Source organism: Denticeps clupeoides, chromosome 4, assembly GCF_900700375.1.
Source record: "Denticeps clupeoides chromosome 4, fDenClu1.1, whole genome shotgun sequence".
In the NCBI taxonomy this organism is placed as follows: Eukaryota; Metazoa; Chordata; class Actinopteri; order Clupeiformes; family Denticipitidae; genus Denticeps; species Denticeps clupeoides.
The window spans coordinates 11,756,675-11,776,320 of NC_041710.1; the positions used below are offsets into that span (position 1 = coordinate 11,756,675).

Genomic DNA, 19,646 nt, shown 5'->3' on the forward strand with positions numbered 1-19,646 from the left:
GCAGGTTTATTGTAAAAGCTTCAGACTTGCTGTGGAAACAAATAACAGATGAAACGTGGAACAAAAGGAATGTGACGAAAAAGATCACAAACACAGATCAACATCCACTGAATCTTTTATTTGTAAGGCACCGTAAATAATTCCTTACTGCTGAATGTTCCATTTGTTTATACTAATTTTTTTGTACTTTAATTTTTTTCCACTTTTTGTAAATGAAGCTATAATATCAGGTTTCAGAACACAAACAACATACATTTTTGCCAAGTATACACTTAAGGTTTTACATACAACACAAAATTAGGATTTAAGAAATGACCTTTACAAAGCTCCAAAAGGCTGCAACGCTTCAACACCATCATCATCACTGGGGGCAGGAGAAGTGGGAGGATGAAGAAAAAGGAAAAAGAAAGTGGGGGAGGGTGGGAGAGAAGTCATTTATAGTGCTGCCCCCTTCAGGTAGCACACCGGTACTCAAAACACCACTACAGAAAAAGTCCTCCATGGAAAAAAAAAAAAAGAATAAAGAAAACCACACACACACACACACACACACACACTCACGCACCCACCCACATACGCTCATGCGCACACACAATAAAATGCAGTTTTTGTACATACAAAAATGTCTTTTAAAAAATTATATGTATATTGATATATTTATATATGTATAGAAATTGGCCCTCCACAGCTAAACAAAACACACGTCATCATTCATTAGTGCGCTTGTGTCTGATCTTTCCCTGTTCGCCCACAGATCTGTTTGGCCGCATACATATACATCTAGCGCAGCCTTGTAGACCAAACATTATGTATACATCAAACATCCATAAAGAGTGTGTTAACAGTACAGAACTGCTGTATCATGTTTGTGAAGAATTAGAAACAACGCAAACTCACAAGACTTTGCGTCATCAATAACTGCTCCGGTTCAGTAAGCCACTGGCAACTATATAGTTTATAATGCATTATAAACTCTTTATGTAGCTACAAACCAACTCAAACGAAACAGATCGTCTATGTATACTTTATATTAGTGTCACTAAATGCACAATATGACCTGTTGTGTATTATCGGCTAAAGAAGGTTGGTAAATCAAGTGCATTGATGAGAAGCAATAGAAAGCAAAAGTGATTTAAGAGAGACTGACAGAATCCCTGTGAAATGCTCAGGGGGCACAACTGTTCACCCCGCGACCCCAAACACACACGCCGCTTTTTAATGTAATGTATGTAATGTATGGCTACCTTCCTTTATCTATCTGCGCACCACGGCTTGGGGCAAATGCTTTTGAAGCGCTAACACCTCACATACACACACACACACACACACACACACACGGGAACCTGATGTGTTCACTGAGGCAGACATGAAAGTCAGGGGACTGAGAGCAACAGCAATTAAAGTGAACCAATTAATATATATACACAAACAATTCATCTCTACAGGGCTTGAAGGAATGACTCAATGACTGAATAAATGTTGGATTCAAGTACAAAAACTTGTCTGAAAAATTCCGCTGTACCTTCAGTAATCCCCCCCTCCAAAAAAAAGAAAGTGAAAAAACATTAATCTCAAGACTGTTATGGAAAGAGTAAGTCCCAGATATACACATTTGTGTGCGCACACACAGACACACACACTATAAACATCCCCATTTCTTTTTACACCGTCAGTGTCCACTGACAGATTAGAATTTCCTTTCTCTTATTTCAAGGGAAGGGGAGATCAAAAGGGAGAATGTTATGTGCTTTCTAAAGGCAAACACCGCTCTCTCTCCATACTGCCACCTACACCAGAAAGGACGCCGTTTCATATTCACACAACTACATTGTTCTTCATGCCTTTCAGATAAAAGCTCTCATCTCTTGTGAGCGTGTAAACTCCGTCTTCTCCGTCATTCTGATCATGGGTGAAGTGCTCTCTAACAGCTCAAAAAGGCAGCAGCGTTACTGGCGACATTTTACCATAAAGGCCTGGTTGATTCAATTGCGCTGTTCAACAGTTCAGGTCTGCCCTCTGCTGGGCAAAAAAACATGCATTTAAAAATAAAAAAATGTTGCAACCCAAAACGAACAGGCCCAGCAAAACCTTAAAGAAGGTTTGAGAATCTCCTTCAGCACTGCTGTAACGTATTCCGCATGATGCCCATTTATGGCATGTTAGATTCAAAATAAAACACCATATGATAATTTTAGGCTCAGATCCGAGGTGCTGCATACCCATCAACAGCAGGTCGAAGCAGAGCTGAATATTCATAATCCCTCACTCTTCACCGCTCAAGCTCACAGTATAGGAATTAAGGGGTCAAGCTGAGTAGTAAGAAATACAAAAAGGTGCTTTTTTTTTATTTTAGGACCTTATCTTCAGACATTTTCAAGCCTCCCTACTCACTTAAGAGGAGCAGCCTGGGTTTGTTTTTGGGTTCATTTTGTGCCTACAGGATGTCAGAACACTTTGTATCAGAGGCAACACGTGGCTCAAGAACAGACATCCCACAGTGATGATGGGTGCCATCTCCTGCTTGTTCAAACAAAAACAAAGGGAAAAAAATCTAACACTAATCCCTCTCAAATAAAATGTAGATCACCAATCAATCAAGTGTGTGTTAACATAAAATAGATGGGGGGTGTACACACACACACACACAATCCTTACAGAAATTACAAATAAAGGGATGGGAGAACCTTTGGGAATCAGAAGGAAATTTTGGAGAGAACCAAGAGTGTCTGTTACTAAACATGAGACAACTAAGAAAACGTTCAAATTTTTAAAAGTATGACCCCCCCCCTACACTCAAGCGCATGCACACACACACACACACACACACACACACACACACACACACACACACACACACACACACAAAAAGTGGCTGGAAGGTGCTAGAGCAGAAAAACATACACACGCACATACACTCCACCCCCAACAGAAACAAGTGCAGAGAAGAGGTTCACACACTTCTTCCTAACCACTCTCCCCCTCTTCCCCTCCTCCCTCCCTCCCTCCAGCCCAGCGGTCAGCCTCATCTTTGTGCCCGATTTAGTCGGACTTGTCTCCATCCTCGTCACGGTGGTTGTCGGGGGCGTCACGGGCGCTCTTCTCCTCCTTGGCCAGGTGGGCCTGTGAGGCCAAGATGCTGGAGAGGGAGAAGAGACCCCCACTGGAGGAGACGGCTGGCAGGGTAGGTGGGGTCAACCCCAGGGGCAAGGGGGTCATGGGCAGAGCCAATCCTTGCAGCTGGGAGAGCTGATGAGCCTGAAGCTGCTGCTGTGGACAACACACACACAGGTCAGAGTAAACAGGCAGCGCACACGCGCGCGCACATACACACACACACACACACACACACACAAAACATTAAACATCATAGCATGTGGTGACTCCTACCATTTTAAACATAAGTGTCTCAGAAATAACTTATAATAAAGCATACAGTCACACATATGCATGCACAACTGACAACCAGTTCAACGAAGGCAACAACAGATGACTAGTTGTCACAGCGCCCAGTGAAACGAGGCCTCTGCTTTTAAACCATTCCTCGAGGGAGCAGTGGGCAGCCGTTAAAGGTAAGCAGCGTGTGCGTACAGTTCAGAATTCTAACCCGCAACATTCCGATTACCGGTCAATTTCCTTAACCGCTAAACCAACCACTGCCCCCTTTTTAATGGTAAGCTTACACTCTTATACTGCCAAATATACACACACAGCAGACAATTAGCTACCCGAATGATGGAGTTCATCTCTGGAGGGGTGACCTGCTTAGCCCGCTCAATGGCTCCCAACACCTGCTGCTGATGCTGAGAAAGTGAAAGAAAAAAGGGAGCAGGCATATTACAGCAGACTGTGTGTGGCGCAGCACACTGCAGATAAAACGCGTGCAGCATCCCGATAAATCCCGCCCCTCCCGGAACAACCCTTACCTCTTGTGACAGATAGGGAAGCACCTGGGCACAGATCCCATTTAATCTCTTCACAATCTCGGCCTGAGGAAAGGCAGCAGCAGCATTGGTTAAGCTCGGAGGTTAAAAGTGCACAACATAAGCAGTGTAGGGTGGTAGTAGCCTAGCGGGTAACACACTAGGAACCAGAAGACCCAGGTTCAAATCCCACTTAATGCCATTGTGTCCCTGAGCAAGACACGTAACCCTAAGTTGTTCCAAGGAGACTGTCCCTGTAACTACTGATTGTAAGTCACTCTGGTGGGCATCTGATAAATGTGGTAAATGTCTCACGACACTTGGGTGATGCTTGTGTCTAAGAACCAACTCCAACGATGCCCACACCCAGTTGACAATGATTGTTTATCCCTATGGCAGCTGCCATTTATTTCTGTTCAATGATTTAAAGCAAAACCAATTTACACAAAAGTGCCATTCATCTAGATGACTAGTAGCCACCTGGACTACACTACCTACTCAATGGAATTGAGACTCAAGCATCATTTGCATTCATGACGATCCACTTTTATAAAACACTTGTGGGGTTGCACAGAATGCCCATTAGAGGTCAGTTCAAAATAAAAATAATTTCATTTGATTGCGAAATCTTTCAGATTCTCATTGTAGTCAGCACCTAATACCGCTTAGGTGTGGAGTTAGGGTTGAAACATAAACCTGTAAGATAGTAGACCATGAGGGACAGGGATGGGCACCCAGGCATGCCAAATTACATAGGAGGTTTGTTATAAAAGCCTCAATAAAACAATAGAATAGAAAAAGGCAGAAAGAAATATTTACAAGTCATGTACAAAGACAGAGCACACAGACACAAAAACGATGGCACGAGATGCCCTTACCTGTTTGTGCATTTCAATGTTGAGACCGTAGGACATTTCGTAGTACTGCAAAGAGAGAGCCGATATAAGATTACGCTGAGCAGCACCTTACAAATGACTGTACAAAGGCTGCCCATTCACTCAGCAGATGCTGCACGGTGATAGAGCTGGAGCCCAAAAGACACACAATAAAACACATCGTATTATTAACAGCCAGGCTTCTACACTCCTTATAGTCAAATGCAGGACTGGGCTCTTTTCAGGTGCAGCTGGGGGGAGGGGTGTAATTTATTACTGTGAGTAGGTGATAAACAGGTGATGTCAGCCTCGGGGGACCCCCCCCCCAGCCCCCACCAGACTCTTCCTGTCACAACATGGTTATAAAGCACAGGAGGGCTCATAATCGCGGCTCCGTTCACTGATGACACTGGCCGTAATCCCATTAGGGGGTAACAGTAGAGGGAGACGGCACTCTAGGCACAGGAGGAGGGGTGGGATGGAGAAGACTGGGACACGACTGCTATAGGTTTGTACATGATGTGTTAGCACACAATTTTCCGGTTTTACTTGTAGGGAAACGATTATTTTAGTCACTTTTCCAACATAACTACTGTAACTGTAGATGACCGTTGCATAGTTTCGCTTGGGCAACATGTGAGAAGCTCCACAGGACACGCAATGGCAAAAAAGAGTGAGTGGTATAATCAGTCTTTACCAAGTCAGAAAATCGATTTTTTTCTTTGGACACAAGAAGCAAGTCTTCAGTTCTCATTCATATAATCTTTTTCAATATCACAAAATATATGGCAAAATAACAAAATATCGCATTCTGTCCCCCCACCCACACATTATATGCAACCATAATCCATACAAGTGATTAATGCCTGTTTGAAAGAAGCAGGAATAGGCAACATAAAGGGACGAAAAATGGAGATAACAAGGAAGAGCTAGTGATCACAGACAAAGAACAAACTGATAGGCTAAAAAGGAAAAAAGCACAGAGGGGACAAATGGATTGTGGGTAATACAGGATTGAGAACCCAGCATTCAGGGCATGTTACAGAAAACACATCTCTCACACACTGCCATCTGGAACAGTGGGGGTCTCTCACTCGCTCACTTTTAACTTCCAGCTAACAAAGTTTGCAAGAGGTTTATCATGATGATACAAAGCAGAGGAAGACACTGGCAGATATACAATTACTGTATAAAAAAGGACTGTTTTGGGACTCACCATTATGTAATGTCGCTGCATCTCTGACTTCTCACTGGCCAGTTTATCACACTCCAGCTTCAAACTGGAAAAAAAGAGAAATATACAAACATAAAATTACTAATAATGAACAGTAATAGGTTTTGTCTTCATATGTTTCATTTGCTTCTAATCTCTGTGAAAGCACTTTGACATTTGTGTATGAAAATGGTCTATACAAATAAATGTGAAAAAGGCAAAACCAGTCTGGTTTTACATACAAATTACCATAGCAAATATTGCTATTAATTTGTCATTAGCTGATGTGTATTGAAGCTTTACCATACATGCTATTCAAACATAAATAAAACGTGAACACTACAGCAGTAGACGCCATGTAGCTGCAGCCATAAAAAAATGTGTATCTACTGTACCCCTCATGTGCACACACACATACACACACACAAATGGCTCAAATGCCTCCACTTCTGCTGTTCCTTATCTTTCATTTTCTTCCAAAAGAAAAAAAAAACAGGATCACTCTGTTGCCATGACAACCAGGTTCCACCCTCTGCAGTGGATGAAAGCGGTTGATGATTGGCTGTCTGGGATCTCGTCTAAACTGTGACTGGTAGAGGCAGGTCATGGGAATGGGAAAACGCCACACTGACATCTTAATGCAATGCATAACGCTGTGCTGTAAAGCCGAATGTTATGCTGATCTGTGTGGTCCTGGGCAGTATCGAATAAGAATAAGCTCTTTTTAAGAGGAAGCAAAAAAAGTGCCAGGCGTTGTGACATTCAAACATAAAAATATATAAAACTATTGAATAGTCTGTTCGGTTTGGAGTTACACAATATAACCACTGTTTTCTCAGATGTGATTTTAGTGCAGATAAACAACTGCGGTGACATGCTTAAAGCATTGTGGATATCTTCCGCAATCTGTGGCGCATTCTGCTGCATGGTGCAATTCATTTGTTACCTATGGTACTGTGCTTGGAGGAACTGGAACTCATCCTTGATGCGGTCACAGGAGTCTGAAGTGGTGAACTTCAGCGGTTGGGATGACTGAGATGAACCCTGAGGAAGAAAAATAAATTTACAACCAGAACAGACTGATCTCAGATTTTCATTCTTAAAAGAATATTGTGCTTGAAGTGCCTTCATTCCATTCAGCAGAAAATGAAAAGCTGTACTTTTACGCTGTAACCAATTTTGAACGGAACCAGTTTAAGTTTGAGTTTCATTCACAAGATCACATTTCCTTAACTACCACCCATAACCCCAAAACAGACGGTTTTGGATCACACCAATAAGAGGAAAACGACTGACTGCAGAGTGAACCGCACCGACAACACAAACGCCACACTCATCCTGTTGAAGGAAACTGATTTACTTTGCCAAGAGTTACACCAGAGGACCAGAAGGCTGCTAATCCAGTTTGGGAAGGGGGAGGGGTGGAATTTCAATTGAATTAGAATGTGACTTTGATTGTTATCGTCTGGAAGCGCAGCAGAGGCAAGCATTCAGTCGCACCACCCCCCCCTCAGCACTGGCAATGCCACGCAGAGCCACGCTGACCTCATTAAAGACACGTTAAAGGGAGATTATTCCACTCTGATCACTCCAAGTGAGGCCTGTGAGCGTACACACACAGACACACGTCTCCTTTTGTTTGAGCATGGAGAGATGAGCATAGTTTAGGGGGATGTTGAGATGAGGCAGTGTGTAGATGTATGTGTGTGTGTGTGATTAAAAAAAAAAACACATGGTCTACACTGAAATAATGTTATAAATGTAATGTGATAAAAGCATGTGCATTTGATGTACCCCTGGTGGTGTGTGTGTGTGTGTGTGTGTGTGTGTGTTTGCATTCTCAGACTGAGAAGGAATGCCATTGCTCATTGTGTGTGGCTTCACGCAGACAGACAGAAGCTGCAGGGCATCTACATCAGGTGCCCCCCCTGCCAGGCTGCGTTATTCTGACACACTGCGCCCCGAGGCATCTCTTTCCCTGTCTGTCTGTCGGTGTAGCAGAGTACAATATGGTCCAGGACTTCAACTTCTAGGGGGGTATCAGGCATACAGAGCAAGAATGACCCCTGAATGGTAAACACATAATCAGCGGTGGAGTTATAGTCATTATAGTGTATTTCGTTGTCACTCTAGTCTGTAAAAACAGTGTCTAAAACTATAAAAATCCACCAAAGGACAAAATATATAAACATACATATACATACACACACACACACATATATATATATATATACACATATAATATCTCTGCCCTTTTTAATGCTAGAATGTCATTTTCTCAGATACACCTTATCAGATCATGCTGAGAGAAACATCTCTGGTCCCTCTTTCTAACAGCACCAGCATCTTTTATTAAAGTGGAATGTTCGAACCCTCCTCCTCATCACATGAAAGCTAAACAAACAACATCTTCCTCCTCAAAAGGCCTGAAGGACCAGCGGAAGCAGGCGTGGACGTCTGTGGGCACTTCATCGCACCTTAAGCATCCCAGCTCACCAAGATCATGTTCACCAGAATTACAGGAATAAATTCTTAATGTTCCCCTGCTGTGAGCCAGTGTTTTTAATTGATTTTCCATGACTGGGATTTGGGTGGGGGTGGTTGGAAAGGGTGGGCGTGCTTTTCCAACACCGCTATGGATTTTGAACAGGACTCGTGCGTTTGAAAGAACCATATTGATTTTACATGGAGCTTCTTTTGTGTTGCAGCTTGGAGGATGGTTCACAGCCCACTTTATTATCTTAGCCCCCCCATACACACACACCCCTTCCCTTTGTGTGTGTAAAGGGCAGGGGTGTGTCAGAGTGTTTGAGTTATGGAATCACAACAGTAATTCAGTTCCCTCTTCCTCTATTAAAAATCAATTAGATCCCTGGGCACACAGATCTATACGGCCCGTGACCTGCGACCCTTGCACTCTGCGGAGGTCAGTGCTCAACATGGCTGAGGTTTTGTCATGATAATGAGTAGCATTGCACTGAGTGACCCAGACATCTGCTACAACACACACACACACAATATGTTGATCAGAAGCCCAAGGCTATGATTGTGTGTGTGTGTGTGTGTGTGTGTGAAATTTCTATTTATGTGAAAACAAATCTTTGTGCAGTTAACGTCTGTTAGATGTGAAGTATTTATCCTCAATTAGTGTGTTAATGTGTGTTCGTGGGAGGAAGGACTTAAACACACACCGGTTAACTAGTTTAAAAAAATGATAAAAAATAAAAAGTACAGTACAGCTCAGAGATTTACCTGCCGTGTGCAAGAGTGAGGTGAAACAGAAAATGTCTTTGTGGCCGCGATGTGTTGCGTGGGGTAAATTGTACAACACTGTTTGTATGAAAATGTTAGCAAGGGAAGGTGTGTGTCCTTCAAAACATGCAGATAAGGATGTGTGACTGATGGGAGTATTCTCAATTGCGTGTGAACCAGTGCCTGCGAGTACATGGTCTGTGCTGCTGGGGGAGGGAAACTGTTTGTTTAGTCAAGGGAGAGAGGTGGTGCCAGGGCTTGACCCTTGCACAGCAGGGAGCCAGGAGTTAATTCCGCCTTAATAACAATCACCAACCCTCTGTGTGTGTGTGTGTGTGTGTGTGTTTGTGTGTGTGTGTGTGTGTGTGTGTGTGTAGCTGGGGTGCGTTCCCTTACTGAGCACCAGGCAGCTGTACATTTTCAATCAGGACACTTTGCTGGTGAACACTGCTGATTTCTGATGGCATTTTAATGCAAAACTGTGCTCTTGATTGTGCCTCAGTGTTTTGCAATGCAGTGGTGGAAAAGAATGTATGGAGAGTGTGTGATGAGTGAATTCAGCTTTTTCCCCCCACCAGCAGACAGACAATGAGCAATTTCTAACACAGCTGGATGTTTCAGCTGGCAGGTCGGGAAGGAAGTGGAGATGTTCAGGATTCATCATCAGATGAAGTGAATAGATGAATTAGGTGTCGACCATAACTGGGACGCAGCGAGCATGATGGTTATGTTAAGATTGTAACATGTTGTCATAATTATGAGTTGAGCAGCCCCATTTTTTATGATGGAATGATAATGAGATCTCAATATTCCATCACTGGAATGATATTTGCAGAAAAGAAGCAAGTCACATAATGACAATTACTTCTTTATGTGAACAAAGAATTGATTCTGCACATTGATTTGCAGTGCAGTCCAAGGAGGCGTAGCAGTTCAACCAGTTCTACATCTCTCTATTGTGCTGAAAATAGCCCATCAAATGGGTTTTCAAAGCAGACCCCTGGAAATGAAGGGCCACAGGGCAGCAGGTGAGCTGTGGCAGCATGGTGAGCGAGGCAGGGGTTACTTCATATCAATAAAAAGAGCATATATAAACTGTTTGAAGAAAAAAAAAAAAAAAAAAAAAAAAAAAAAAGAGCAATAAACATACCATGCCAATTTCCAGATATTTATTCAGGCAAGATAATATGACAGCATGCACCTTCAAACAATGTAATTCAGTAATATTGCGATATTGCAACATAAATATAATCAGTTACATTACTTTAGCCCAAACACTTTGAGCAAAGCAAATTATGCACAATGTATGTAATTCCAACAAGGATTCATATTTTAATATTTCTGTATGCTATACCCTAAACTATTAGAAAGCATTTGTTCATTATCATAAACCAATTAACAAAAAGAGCTGCAGATACCAAGCACATTTTCATGACAGGTACAGTGATTTAAAGGAAGCTAAATCTGTCCAGAGCCTATTGCAAATTTGTTGATGGGAGACCCTGGCTTGTCAAATCGACACTATTCTGTCTGCTTAATTAACAGCATTGTAGTTCATCTCACATATTACTTATTAACTCCCATATTTCCATCTTAACTGCAAACATCAGATTATGATACAGCTCCATATTTGCCACCAGCTAATAGCTTTTTTGCTGGAATGTCTCCCAATAGCAATAGGGGGATGGATAATGGGCTCCACCAGAAATCAGCATGAGTCAAATATTTAAAATCTAATATGTAGTGATGACTAGACTAGAGCCATGATCAAAGTTTATAAAAGGACACATGGTCCAGTTAGATTAAAACATGGAGGCAGGAATAGAGAAGAGCTAAACTATCTACGCTACATCTTCTACAACGTCATCTTCTGATGAGCATGCAGACCATAGTTATATAATTATAACAGATTTGGAACTATGACTTGAATGCTCTTGGGTGCTAGAAAAGCTGACTATGAAGTTAATCACCTGACCATATATATATTGCTAAAGGGTTGCAGCACTGGGGGTAGAGATTTGTCTTTCGTGCAAAAAAAAAAAAAAAAAATCTTATGTTAATATCAAATTGAACCTTTGTGCCTCTAATACAACATTCAAGGCTCAATCTGGGACATTGGTTGCTAAACCCAGACTGAAGACACAGTTGAGGATGCTGGTCATTGATCAGTAGCTGTGCTGTCGGCATGTGCTTTTCATCTTTTTTTCCATTCTCCATCACAGAGCCATAAATGTGCAGGTACTTCTATTTCATATTGCAATCTGCTCAATTTGGCAGTGTTAGTCAATATGGTTGGTGTTTTTTTTTTTGACGAATTACGCAGAATACACTGCCTCAAAATAGCAATGAAAAGTGAACAAGTCCGGAGCCACTGGATAAAAAGTACTGGCGAATAATCTCAGATTAGCCTGATATCATAGCATTTGTATTGTTTGTATTATGTCCACCCTTCACCCCACACTAGTCCGTGAAGCCTTTTTTTTAACGTGTCTCCCACACTTCAGCCACCGTGTCAGTGGGTAAAATTGATCAACGGCCGGGGAATCGAAGTCCCAGGTCACCACCACCCACGGGCCCTGTTGTCCCCTGGTACCTGTGCCGGCACGTGACCGCGCACCACGTGACGTGCTGTTCCCTAAACAACCCTGATCACCTCTAATCGCGTGACGCCGGGCATTAACGCGGGTCGATTCGTTTGAGTGGAAGGTGTCGTGCCACTTTTACCCGGGCAACGGTGCCAGAACACGCACACGTACGCAAAACACACGCCTTCTCTGGCCAAACAAGTCGTTTCCTGCCGCCCTGCGCGTCACAAGACGAACTTTTCTGCGGGTTTCGCCGCAGCTCATTGTGGCCCACATGGCCCAGGTCACCCGGGCAGCCGGTAGGCCCACAGCCACAGGTAGCGTGATAGCAACGTGGTACAGGAACCTCAGTATCGTAACACAGCAGTAAAAACGCGGAATCCTTAAAGCGATCAACAACAACAAAAAAGTCGGCGTTTTATTAAGATTCAAAATAAGATTATTTTCCGCCTTTAAGCTCATCGCACCAAAGCAACGCCGCAAACGCTAAACGCACAAAAAAAAATGAACACGACGAGGGTCCAAACCAACAGTGGGGCAAGCGAGTCCGTGTACAAAAGGTGCAACAGCACACACAACACAGCACAGAAAAGCAACGAGGCTGATGCGGAGTCGAGTTACTCACCGAGTGTCTGGATTGTGGAAACATCATGTCAGGTTATTTTCAACAGTATGGCGACGGTTCGAAAGCGAATTACAGGATTTGCGCTCCTCCAACGCCGCCTTCCCCTTTTCGGGCCGAACGACAACGAGGGGGAATAACGCCGTGCTTCCTTCCACCGACGGGGAAACAAAAACGCCGATGCGCCCCAAAAAAATGGTGTTTAAAAAAATCCCGCTTGCCCCGTTGTCGGTAATCGCTCCGGTTAGCCGCGAAGCCTTGTGCTAGCCGGGTCGAAGCGCGACTGAAATGGCGTTCGGCGTCTGGATGCTGGGAGTCTTGTGACAACTAGCGCGCGTTAGCTGATGCTAAGCCCGTCGCCCACAGCATCCGCACGGTTTATGCGTGTGCGAGTGCCCCGTGTGTTTTACAGGCGGGCACCGAGCTGCATGGCTAAGGCTAACAGGCTGCTCCCAGTCGCCGATGTCTCCGCGCAGTCGGGCTGGGCTTCGTCCAAATAATAATAATTAAAAAAAAAAATCCCTCGTTCACCCTCGAAAAACACGACAGCCTCTCCGAACGTCGGGTTTGTCGACGGCTTTTCTTTTCTTGTTGTTTTTTGGGGTTTTTTTTTTTGCTCACGACACGACGCGCCGCTCGGCTATCCCCCCCTTTCCGCTCCTGCGGCTACAAAATGAACGGGACGTCGAGGAACGAGCGCCCCATGTGACGCGGGACTGAGGTGGCGCTCGCCAGGCCCATTTTAGATGTCAAACGTATGAAATTACAGTTTGCGGAAGTGTCGCCGTTTAATGTGCCCCCGGTGGAGAGTGTGCGGAACTGTGGCGGCGGGGATGGGGGTGACGAGGGGGCAGCAGCGGCAGGGACACAAAACAAAGGAGCTCCGGGCTGTGTTTTGTTGTATGTTGGTGCTACGCGAACGCCATTACAGTACTTTTTTTTTTTATTTTGCATGAATTTTTTCCTATTCATTGCAACAACAACGAAAATTATCCGCTTGTACTCGAATAACCTTGTTCATCTTTATGAAGTATATGGTGAAAACAATGCATTTCCCTTCAACCACCTTGTCACAGATGCCCATATCACCACAACACTAGCAGTTTACGTCAGAACGCATTATTGCCCCACTCGGTGTTTATATCGACATATTGGTTCACATGTAGAGATGCTACTAACATTTGAATTAAACAAGGGATGTTTATTCCTGTGGTGTGCAAGTCTGGGTACTTTTCGAATGTCCTTTTTGCAGCATGACGTCTAGCTGTGGCCCTTGTGATCTGCAGCAGATAATGCAGATCTTCTAGCCTTTCCTCCACCAGAGTGGAGGAAACGCTCCACTAGAGCGGTGGCAGTGGTGGCCTAGCGGTTAAGGAAGCGGCCCTGTAATCAGAATCCCGATCCGCCAAGGTGCCACTGAGCAAAGCACCGTCCCCCACACACTGCTCCTGTCATGGCTGCCCACTGCTCACCAAGGGTGATGGGTTAAATGCAGAGGACAAATTTCACTGTGTGCACCGAGTGCTGTGCTGCTGTGTATCACAATGACAATCACTTAACTTTATAGAGTCAGGTGTGAATCTTATGTGGTAATCAGAACCAGGAACTACCTGCTAGAACAAGGCTGGGATTGGAGTTGGAGGGCCAGGGTTGAAGACGATGGGCAAGGTCAGGGGGTTAAGGAAGCCAAATGTAAAACTATAATGACCTTTTTAAGGTCATAAGCTTTCATCAAAACAAAGACCCTGCATTTGGGCCATCAACTACATTTGTCCAAGGGCTAGAGGTTTCATTGGCACACACTGTGATAGACAGATGCTCTTCTAAAATACAATAATACAATTTTAGCCTTTGTCGCTAGATTCATACTGGATAAGAGAATCCAGAACAGCTGAGAAGGTGATTGGCTGTCCAGTCCTTTCCTTAGACTCTATTTCAAATTACTGCCTTCTGGGAAAAGGTTCAGATCCAATAGGTGTAAAACCAAGAACAGTCTCCCATACAGACGAGTCAATGTCCTAGTAAGAATACTCATTCTGGATATCTGAAATGGAATTCTGGATATCTGAAATGGAACGCCTAATAGACATAAATGGGAAATGTGACAGGAATTTTTCTAGGAACATTTTCCAGTTCTGGATATCTGAAAATTTGACTAGGCAGAATTAAATTATGGATATCTACAATACACATTTAGTTTAGATCTCAAAATCGCTGCTGTATTACAAGATGTCTTAAATGTAATTAGTTATTATTGCAATTGTGAATGTTTAAAATGCAATTAAAACTAGTCAGTGTGTCATTTTAGACCTTTCTTTTGGCATTCCGATGGGATGAGTCTTTTTTTTTGCTAAAATTGCATAATATCTATTTGTGATTAGATATCTAAAATATATTTGCGTATCCCTGCAATTGCTTTGTGCCTAGTTATAAGTGTAATTGATGGTTTTAAAAATATAATTTATACTTGTCATAATACAAATTGTGGATATGCTTAATGGTATTTTTAATAGTGACAATAGTGACAATGTATTGTTAAGAAAATTCATTATGGAATATCACTATATCAAAAATGTATATTGTATAAGTATAAACTGAATTGTAAATATCTCACATAAGCATTTGTCCCAGTAAAAATGTTACTGCAAATGGGTAGAATACTCATTCTGGATATCTAAAATGTAATTTTGAATATATAAAACAGACAGTCCAAAAGTCATGAATGGGAATGTGATGTCATTTCTCTGAGGAAGAATAATGTAGTGGATGTCTGAAAGGGAAATTGTGGATAGGTTCATTTCGTATTGAAACACATCTAGTCTAGTCTTCTGAAAAGTTCATTTTGACTAGAAAGAATTAAATTATAGATATGTGCAATACATATCCATTCTACCTATTAAATGTTAAAAGTGCTTGCCATATGTATGGTGTGGGTGTGGCTTTGAACAGTGAATGAAAATGGAATAATAAGAAGCAAGAGGTGTGGTGTTTGAATAAAATCCTGTGAAAAGTATTAAACCCCCTGCAATAATAAATTCTCCGTATTTATTTGGCTCACCAACTGCCATGGAAGAACAGGAGTTAGCCCCAGCATTTTATGTGTTGTATATATATTTATTAACATTGGGGGATGGGGGATGGGGGAAGGAAGCACAGAGACGGGACATTATTGAAACAATGATTTATTATAAAAGGAAGGTACGATGGCCAAAAAATAAAACACAAAGGAGGCATGTGGCCATTGCCAGGAACTGAACTCAAACACATCAGGCAAGTTTCAGGTTCCATGTTAATGCAGCAGCGTCTGTCTGCTGTCAAACAGTTCCTTTTAACAGGGCCCTAACCGTGGATGCCTAATCAGCGGCGCCTGTCCATGATTAGAGCCCTGCTGTCAGACTGAGTGGTGCAGGCTGTGGCCCCAGCTTCATTTATTTACAACATGCAAAACACTTTGACCAATCACTGAAACTAATTTCAGCAAATCATACAGAAAAGATAGACCGTAAATTTGAGTTTGCTGAGCGCTTACTTAGTTGGGTCGAGCTTGCGCACTAACACAATAGAAATTAATTTATAGCCCTGCCCTGTGTGCCCCGGCAACCATCTGGAACACAGATCGGGATTCAAACAAGCAATCTTCTGATTACAGGGCCGCTTCCTTAACCTCTAGGCCTCCAGACAGAAATGTGAATTGTTTAACTGTATAACTGTCTGTCATTTATTTGGATCTTTGTCAGACCTCTACCGTAAGACCTGTAAAACCTGGATGTTTCACTTGAAGGCTGAGCTTCTGCAGGTGCAGCTCTTAGAGCCACTGAGGCACGCAAACACCCTACAGAGCCAGCCTGTGGCATAGGCGATATTACCAAATGTTGAGAGCGCAATCCATCCAGGGGGTGCCATAAACGGAGGAAGAAAAAAAAAAAAAAAAAGAATAGTTGGTATAATGAGTCTTAAAGTGAAAAAACAAACCAACATGAATTTACCCGCTTAGCAAAGCCTATTAACTAGTAGTTGTAATAAGTGATAAGATTTTATGCATGGCACAGACAAATAAATGTATTCTTTCACAAGTCTGAGCAATTAAAAATAAATACTGAAACACTCTTATTCCATCTGACCCCTTATAATAGATGGGACTGGGTGGGGCGGGTGCACGGTGGTGGTGTGTTTAGTGGATTGTCATTAACTTTAGAGCCCTCCGTCTAAAAAGCTTTCAACAAGCTCAAGTTCTTACGTTTTTGCAGCTGGTTTAAATAAAGGAATGCATATGTCAAAGCTATTTTGTTTCTCGTGAGTATATCTAAACTAGCAGTAGAATTTATTGTGATGCAAGGGGGGACCAACTAAAATCTTGCCTAGGGCTCCAAATTTGTTAGTGCAAATCACTAACAAATGACATGCAAATCACTGTTATTTATAGTAAACTTAAGAAAACCTATTTATATTATTTGTCAGGCTAATAGCAATGAAAGCATTACCTGCGTTCAGAGTAGAGAGAAACAAGAACAAGACCATAAGCAAGTATAGGAACAAATTTATTTAAATTTAAAACAGATACTTTTATTACTTTTTTTTTATTTTTTAGAAGGCGGCTATGAAAATCATTTTCATGTTTGAATGAGGTTCAGGCAACAGTGGTTGAAATTAAACAATACAAAAAAGAAAGAAAGAAAAAAAAAAAAAAAGAAAAAAAGAAAAACACAATATGGCGAGAATGTTGTACATCAATAACCAATATATCCCTATTTTGGAGGGCTCTGTATCAATGTATTTTCTGAAACTGACCCTCCCACTCAGACAAAGAGCACATGCATTTTTAAAAAACACTTTTTACATAAAATTAAAAAAAAAGGAAAAAAGAAAAACAGCAGTTCCCGTCTTCAACTCTCAGACACAGAAAGAAGTTGTTGCTCACTTATTAGTGTTCTGCTTCTTAAAAAGGGGGCATCGTGAAATACATAAGTCCACTCGTGATCTGGACAACATTGGCACTTGTGTGGAGGGATAAACTCCACAAAAAAGTGGGGATTGGCACTCAGTATCATACATCATTTACATTTGGTATAATTACAAAATAAGAGGAGAAACAATTATTTAATACACCACTAAACATTTAAATTGTCCTGTTTCAAACAGAAAAAAAGTATAGAAGAAATAAAAATGAGTGGTCCTAAATGCAATAGTGTTCAGGTAATGTCATACAGGAAAACAAAGAAAATGTAAAAATAAAAAAAAGTCGTGAATTTTTGTTAAATCACGCCTCACCATGACTATTATAGATCTGCTCAGGACCAGCACACCTGCTGATTTGAAATGCAGACCTACAGGGAGAACAATCCCCTAAATCTGAAGACAGGCTGTATATCCCCTGATCTATACCAGACACTGAGGGCTCAGTTCAACCAGGTTGTTTTACCGCCAAACGAATCTGAACTCAATGGCCATTTGGCCAAACGACCAATTAAAGTGTGCTTTGTATTTTTAACCCCTGCTGTCAGTTGGGTATGGTTCAGTACTCCACCGAGCCTCATCCACCGCAAGCCCTCCCAAGACCTGAGACAGGACCCTCTTTTCACCAACCTCAGCATAAATTATGGACATTTTGAGCAACGAGACCTGCCTACATCAAACCACTTAAATCAAACCACCCTGCTCCTGCGTGGACCCACTGGCTCAGTGAAGAACTTCTCACCTCTATGTTATCTGATATTAGTTATGGTGCCATGACCGCCCTTGATGACAGATGACTAATAAAGCTGCTCTGTGGTTCAGTGTGAATTTAGAGTGTGCAAGTGTGGTTTAATGATGCTTCCTTCTCCCCTCAAGTCAACGCCTAAAGAGTCAACACTGTTGTGGGGAAAAAAAATGTCTACACTGTTAAGCCTCAACTGCTGCAATCGTGCCCAAATGAGTTAATAAAGTGCCTAACAAACCCCTAAGTTCTTGTATGCCATCCCTGGTTCATATAGCTGTTAAATACGGAGATTTAGCATTTTCAAGATAAGGATTCTCAAATCCATTTCCTAGACATGCACAGTGTATAGGGAATCATGTCTGGCATCAAGCAAAAATACATAAAATGTAGATTAAAACAGGAATTGTAGAAAGAGTTAATGTGGATATGTGTATGTGAAGGTCGGTGATAGGATGGTGATAAGATGACTAGGATCACTGCCTCTGCTTAGTCTGGTGTCATGTACAACATGTCAACTACACCAGTCAAAAGTCACTAGGTATCTCCAGGCAATCAAATGTTAAATAAAGTAATAAAAAAATACTAACATTTCTAGGACGTCATAGAAACAGCCTGACTATTTCACCCCCTAGTTGGTATGGAACACTGAGATGTTGCCCAGCCACTTTGCCTAGTGGAAGGAAGGCCTGACACTTAAGCCCTGTATTAATGATGGCCTAAAAAAAAAAAAAACACACACACACACTTGGCCTGCTCCCCTACTAAGCCAGACTGCCTCTCCCAACAGTCTCCATATTAATTATAGTATACCTGGGGCAGATTTTGGGCAAATATTAGAGCAGCATTTAAAGTCAATGACATGAATTTGGGAAGCCGTCTTTTAAACGAATAGCTTATAGCCAAAAACAAATAAAAATAATAATACAAAAAAAAACATCAGATTCAAAAAGACCCAACTGAGCAGTGGTCTTAACACTGTCATCAGAACAACATTAGCTAATTATTTAGTGAATACTTCAAAGGATGTTTGGCAATAAAGATGTATTTCTCCACCGACTACCAAGGTTTCATATCTGTTTGCCTAATGGGCAGAAAGTGCCATTTTACCAAATCTAAAAAATCTAAATAAAAAATGGATGAGTGTCTGGCAAAATTTCTTCCTAACCTTATTTTAAAGACAAATACAATACTTGGAAAAACAGCACCAACTCTTTTTTTCTCTCTCTCTCTCTCTCTCCCTCTCTCTCTCTCTCCATGTTCTGTCCAATAAAGCCCTAGTTTGATACCATGGCCATATACACCCCCACCCCCAGCGGACTAAATTGAAAAGCAGTAACCTGCCCCTGCCTCTCCCCCCTACAAGAAGGGCAGCTTATGGGTGTAGGCATTTAAAAAGTAAAGTGAAACTACCTTAATTAAAAAAAAAAAATCTAAATCAATTCAAATAATATACACAAGCAGAAAACCACACACTCGGGTCT

General features: G+C 42.0%; 1 protein-coding gene across 2 annotated transcripts; it reads right to left on the reverse strand.

The window, feature by feature from the left end:
• Positions 1-97: 97 nt before the first annotated feature.
• On the reverse strand, positions 98-13,240 carry chico. 2 transcript variants are annotated; one of them, XM_028975244.1, is made up of 7 exons: positions 12,471-13,240; positions 6,955-7,052; positions 6,012-6,075; positions 4,799-4,843; positions 3,924-3,986; positions 3,726-3,800; positions 98-3,264 (listed from the first exon to the last, which is right to left on the reverse strand). In XM_028975244.1, the coding sequence occupies exons 1-7, from the start codon at positions 12,495-12,497 to the stop codon at positions 3,040-3,042; spliced, it is 597 nt and encodes a 198-aa protein (XP_028831077.1). In that variant the 5' UTR covers positions 12,498-13,240; the 3' UTR covers positions 98-3,039. The 2 variants fall into 2 exon arrangements, with proteins under 2 accessions (XP_028831077.1, XP_028831076.1); XM_028975243.1 differs by having other exon boundaries at positions 98-3,267; positions 12,471-13,236.
• Positions 13,241-19,646: the final 6,406 nt, after the last annotated feature.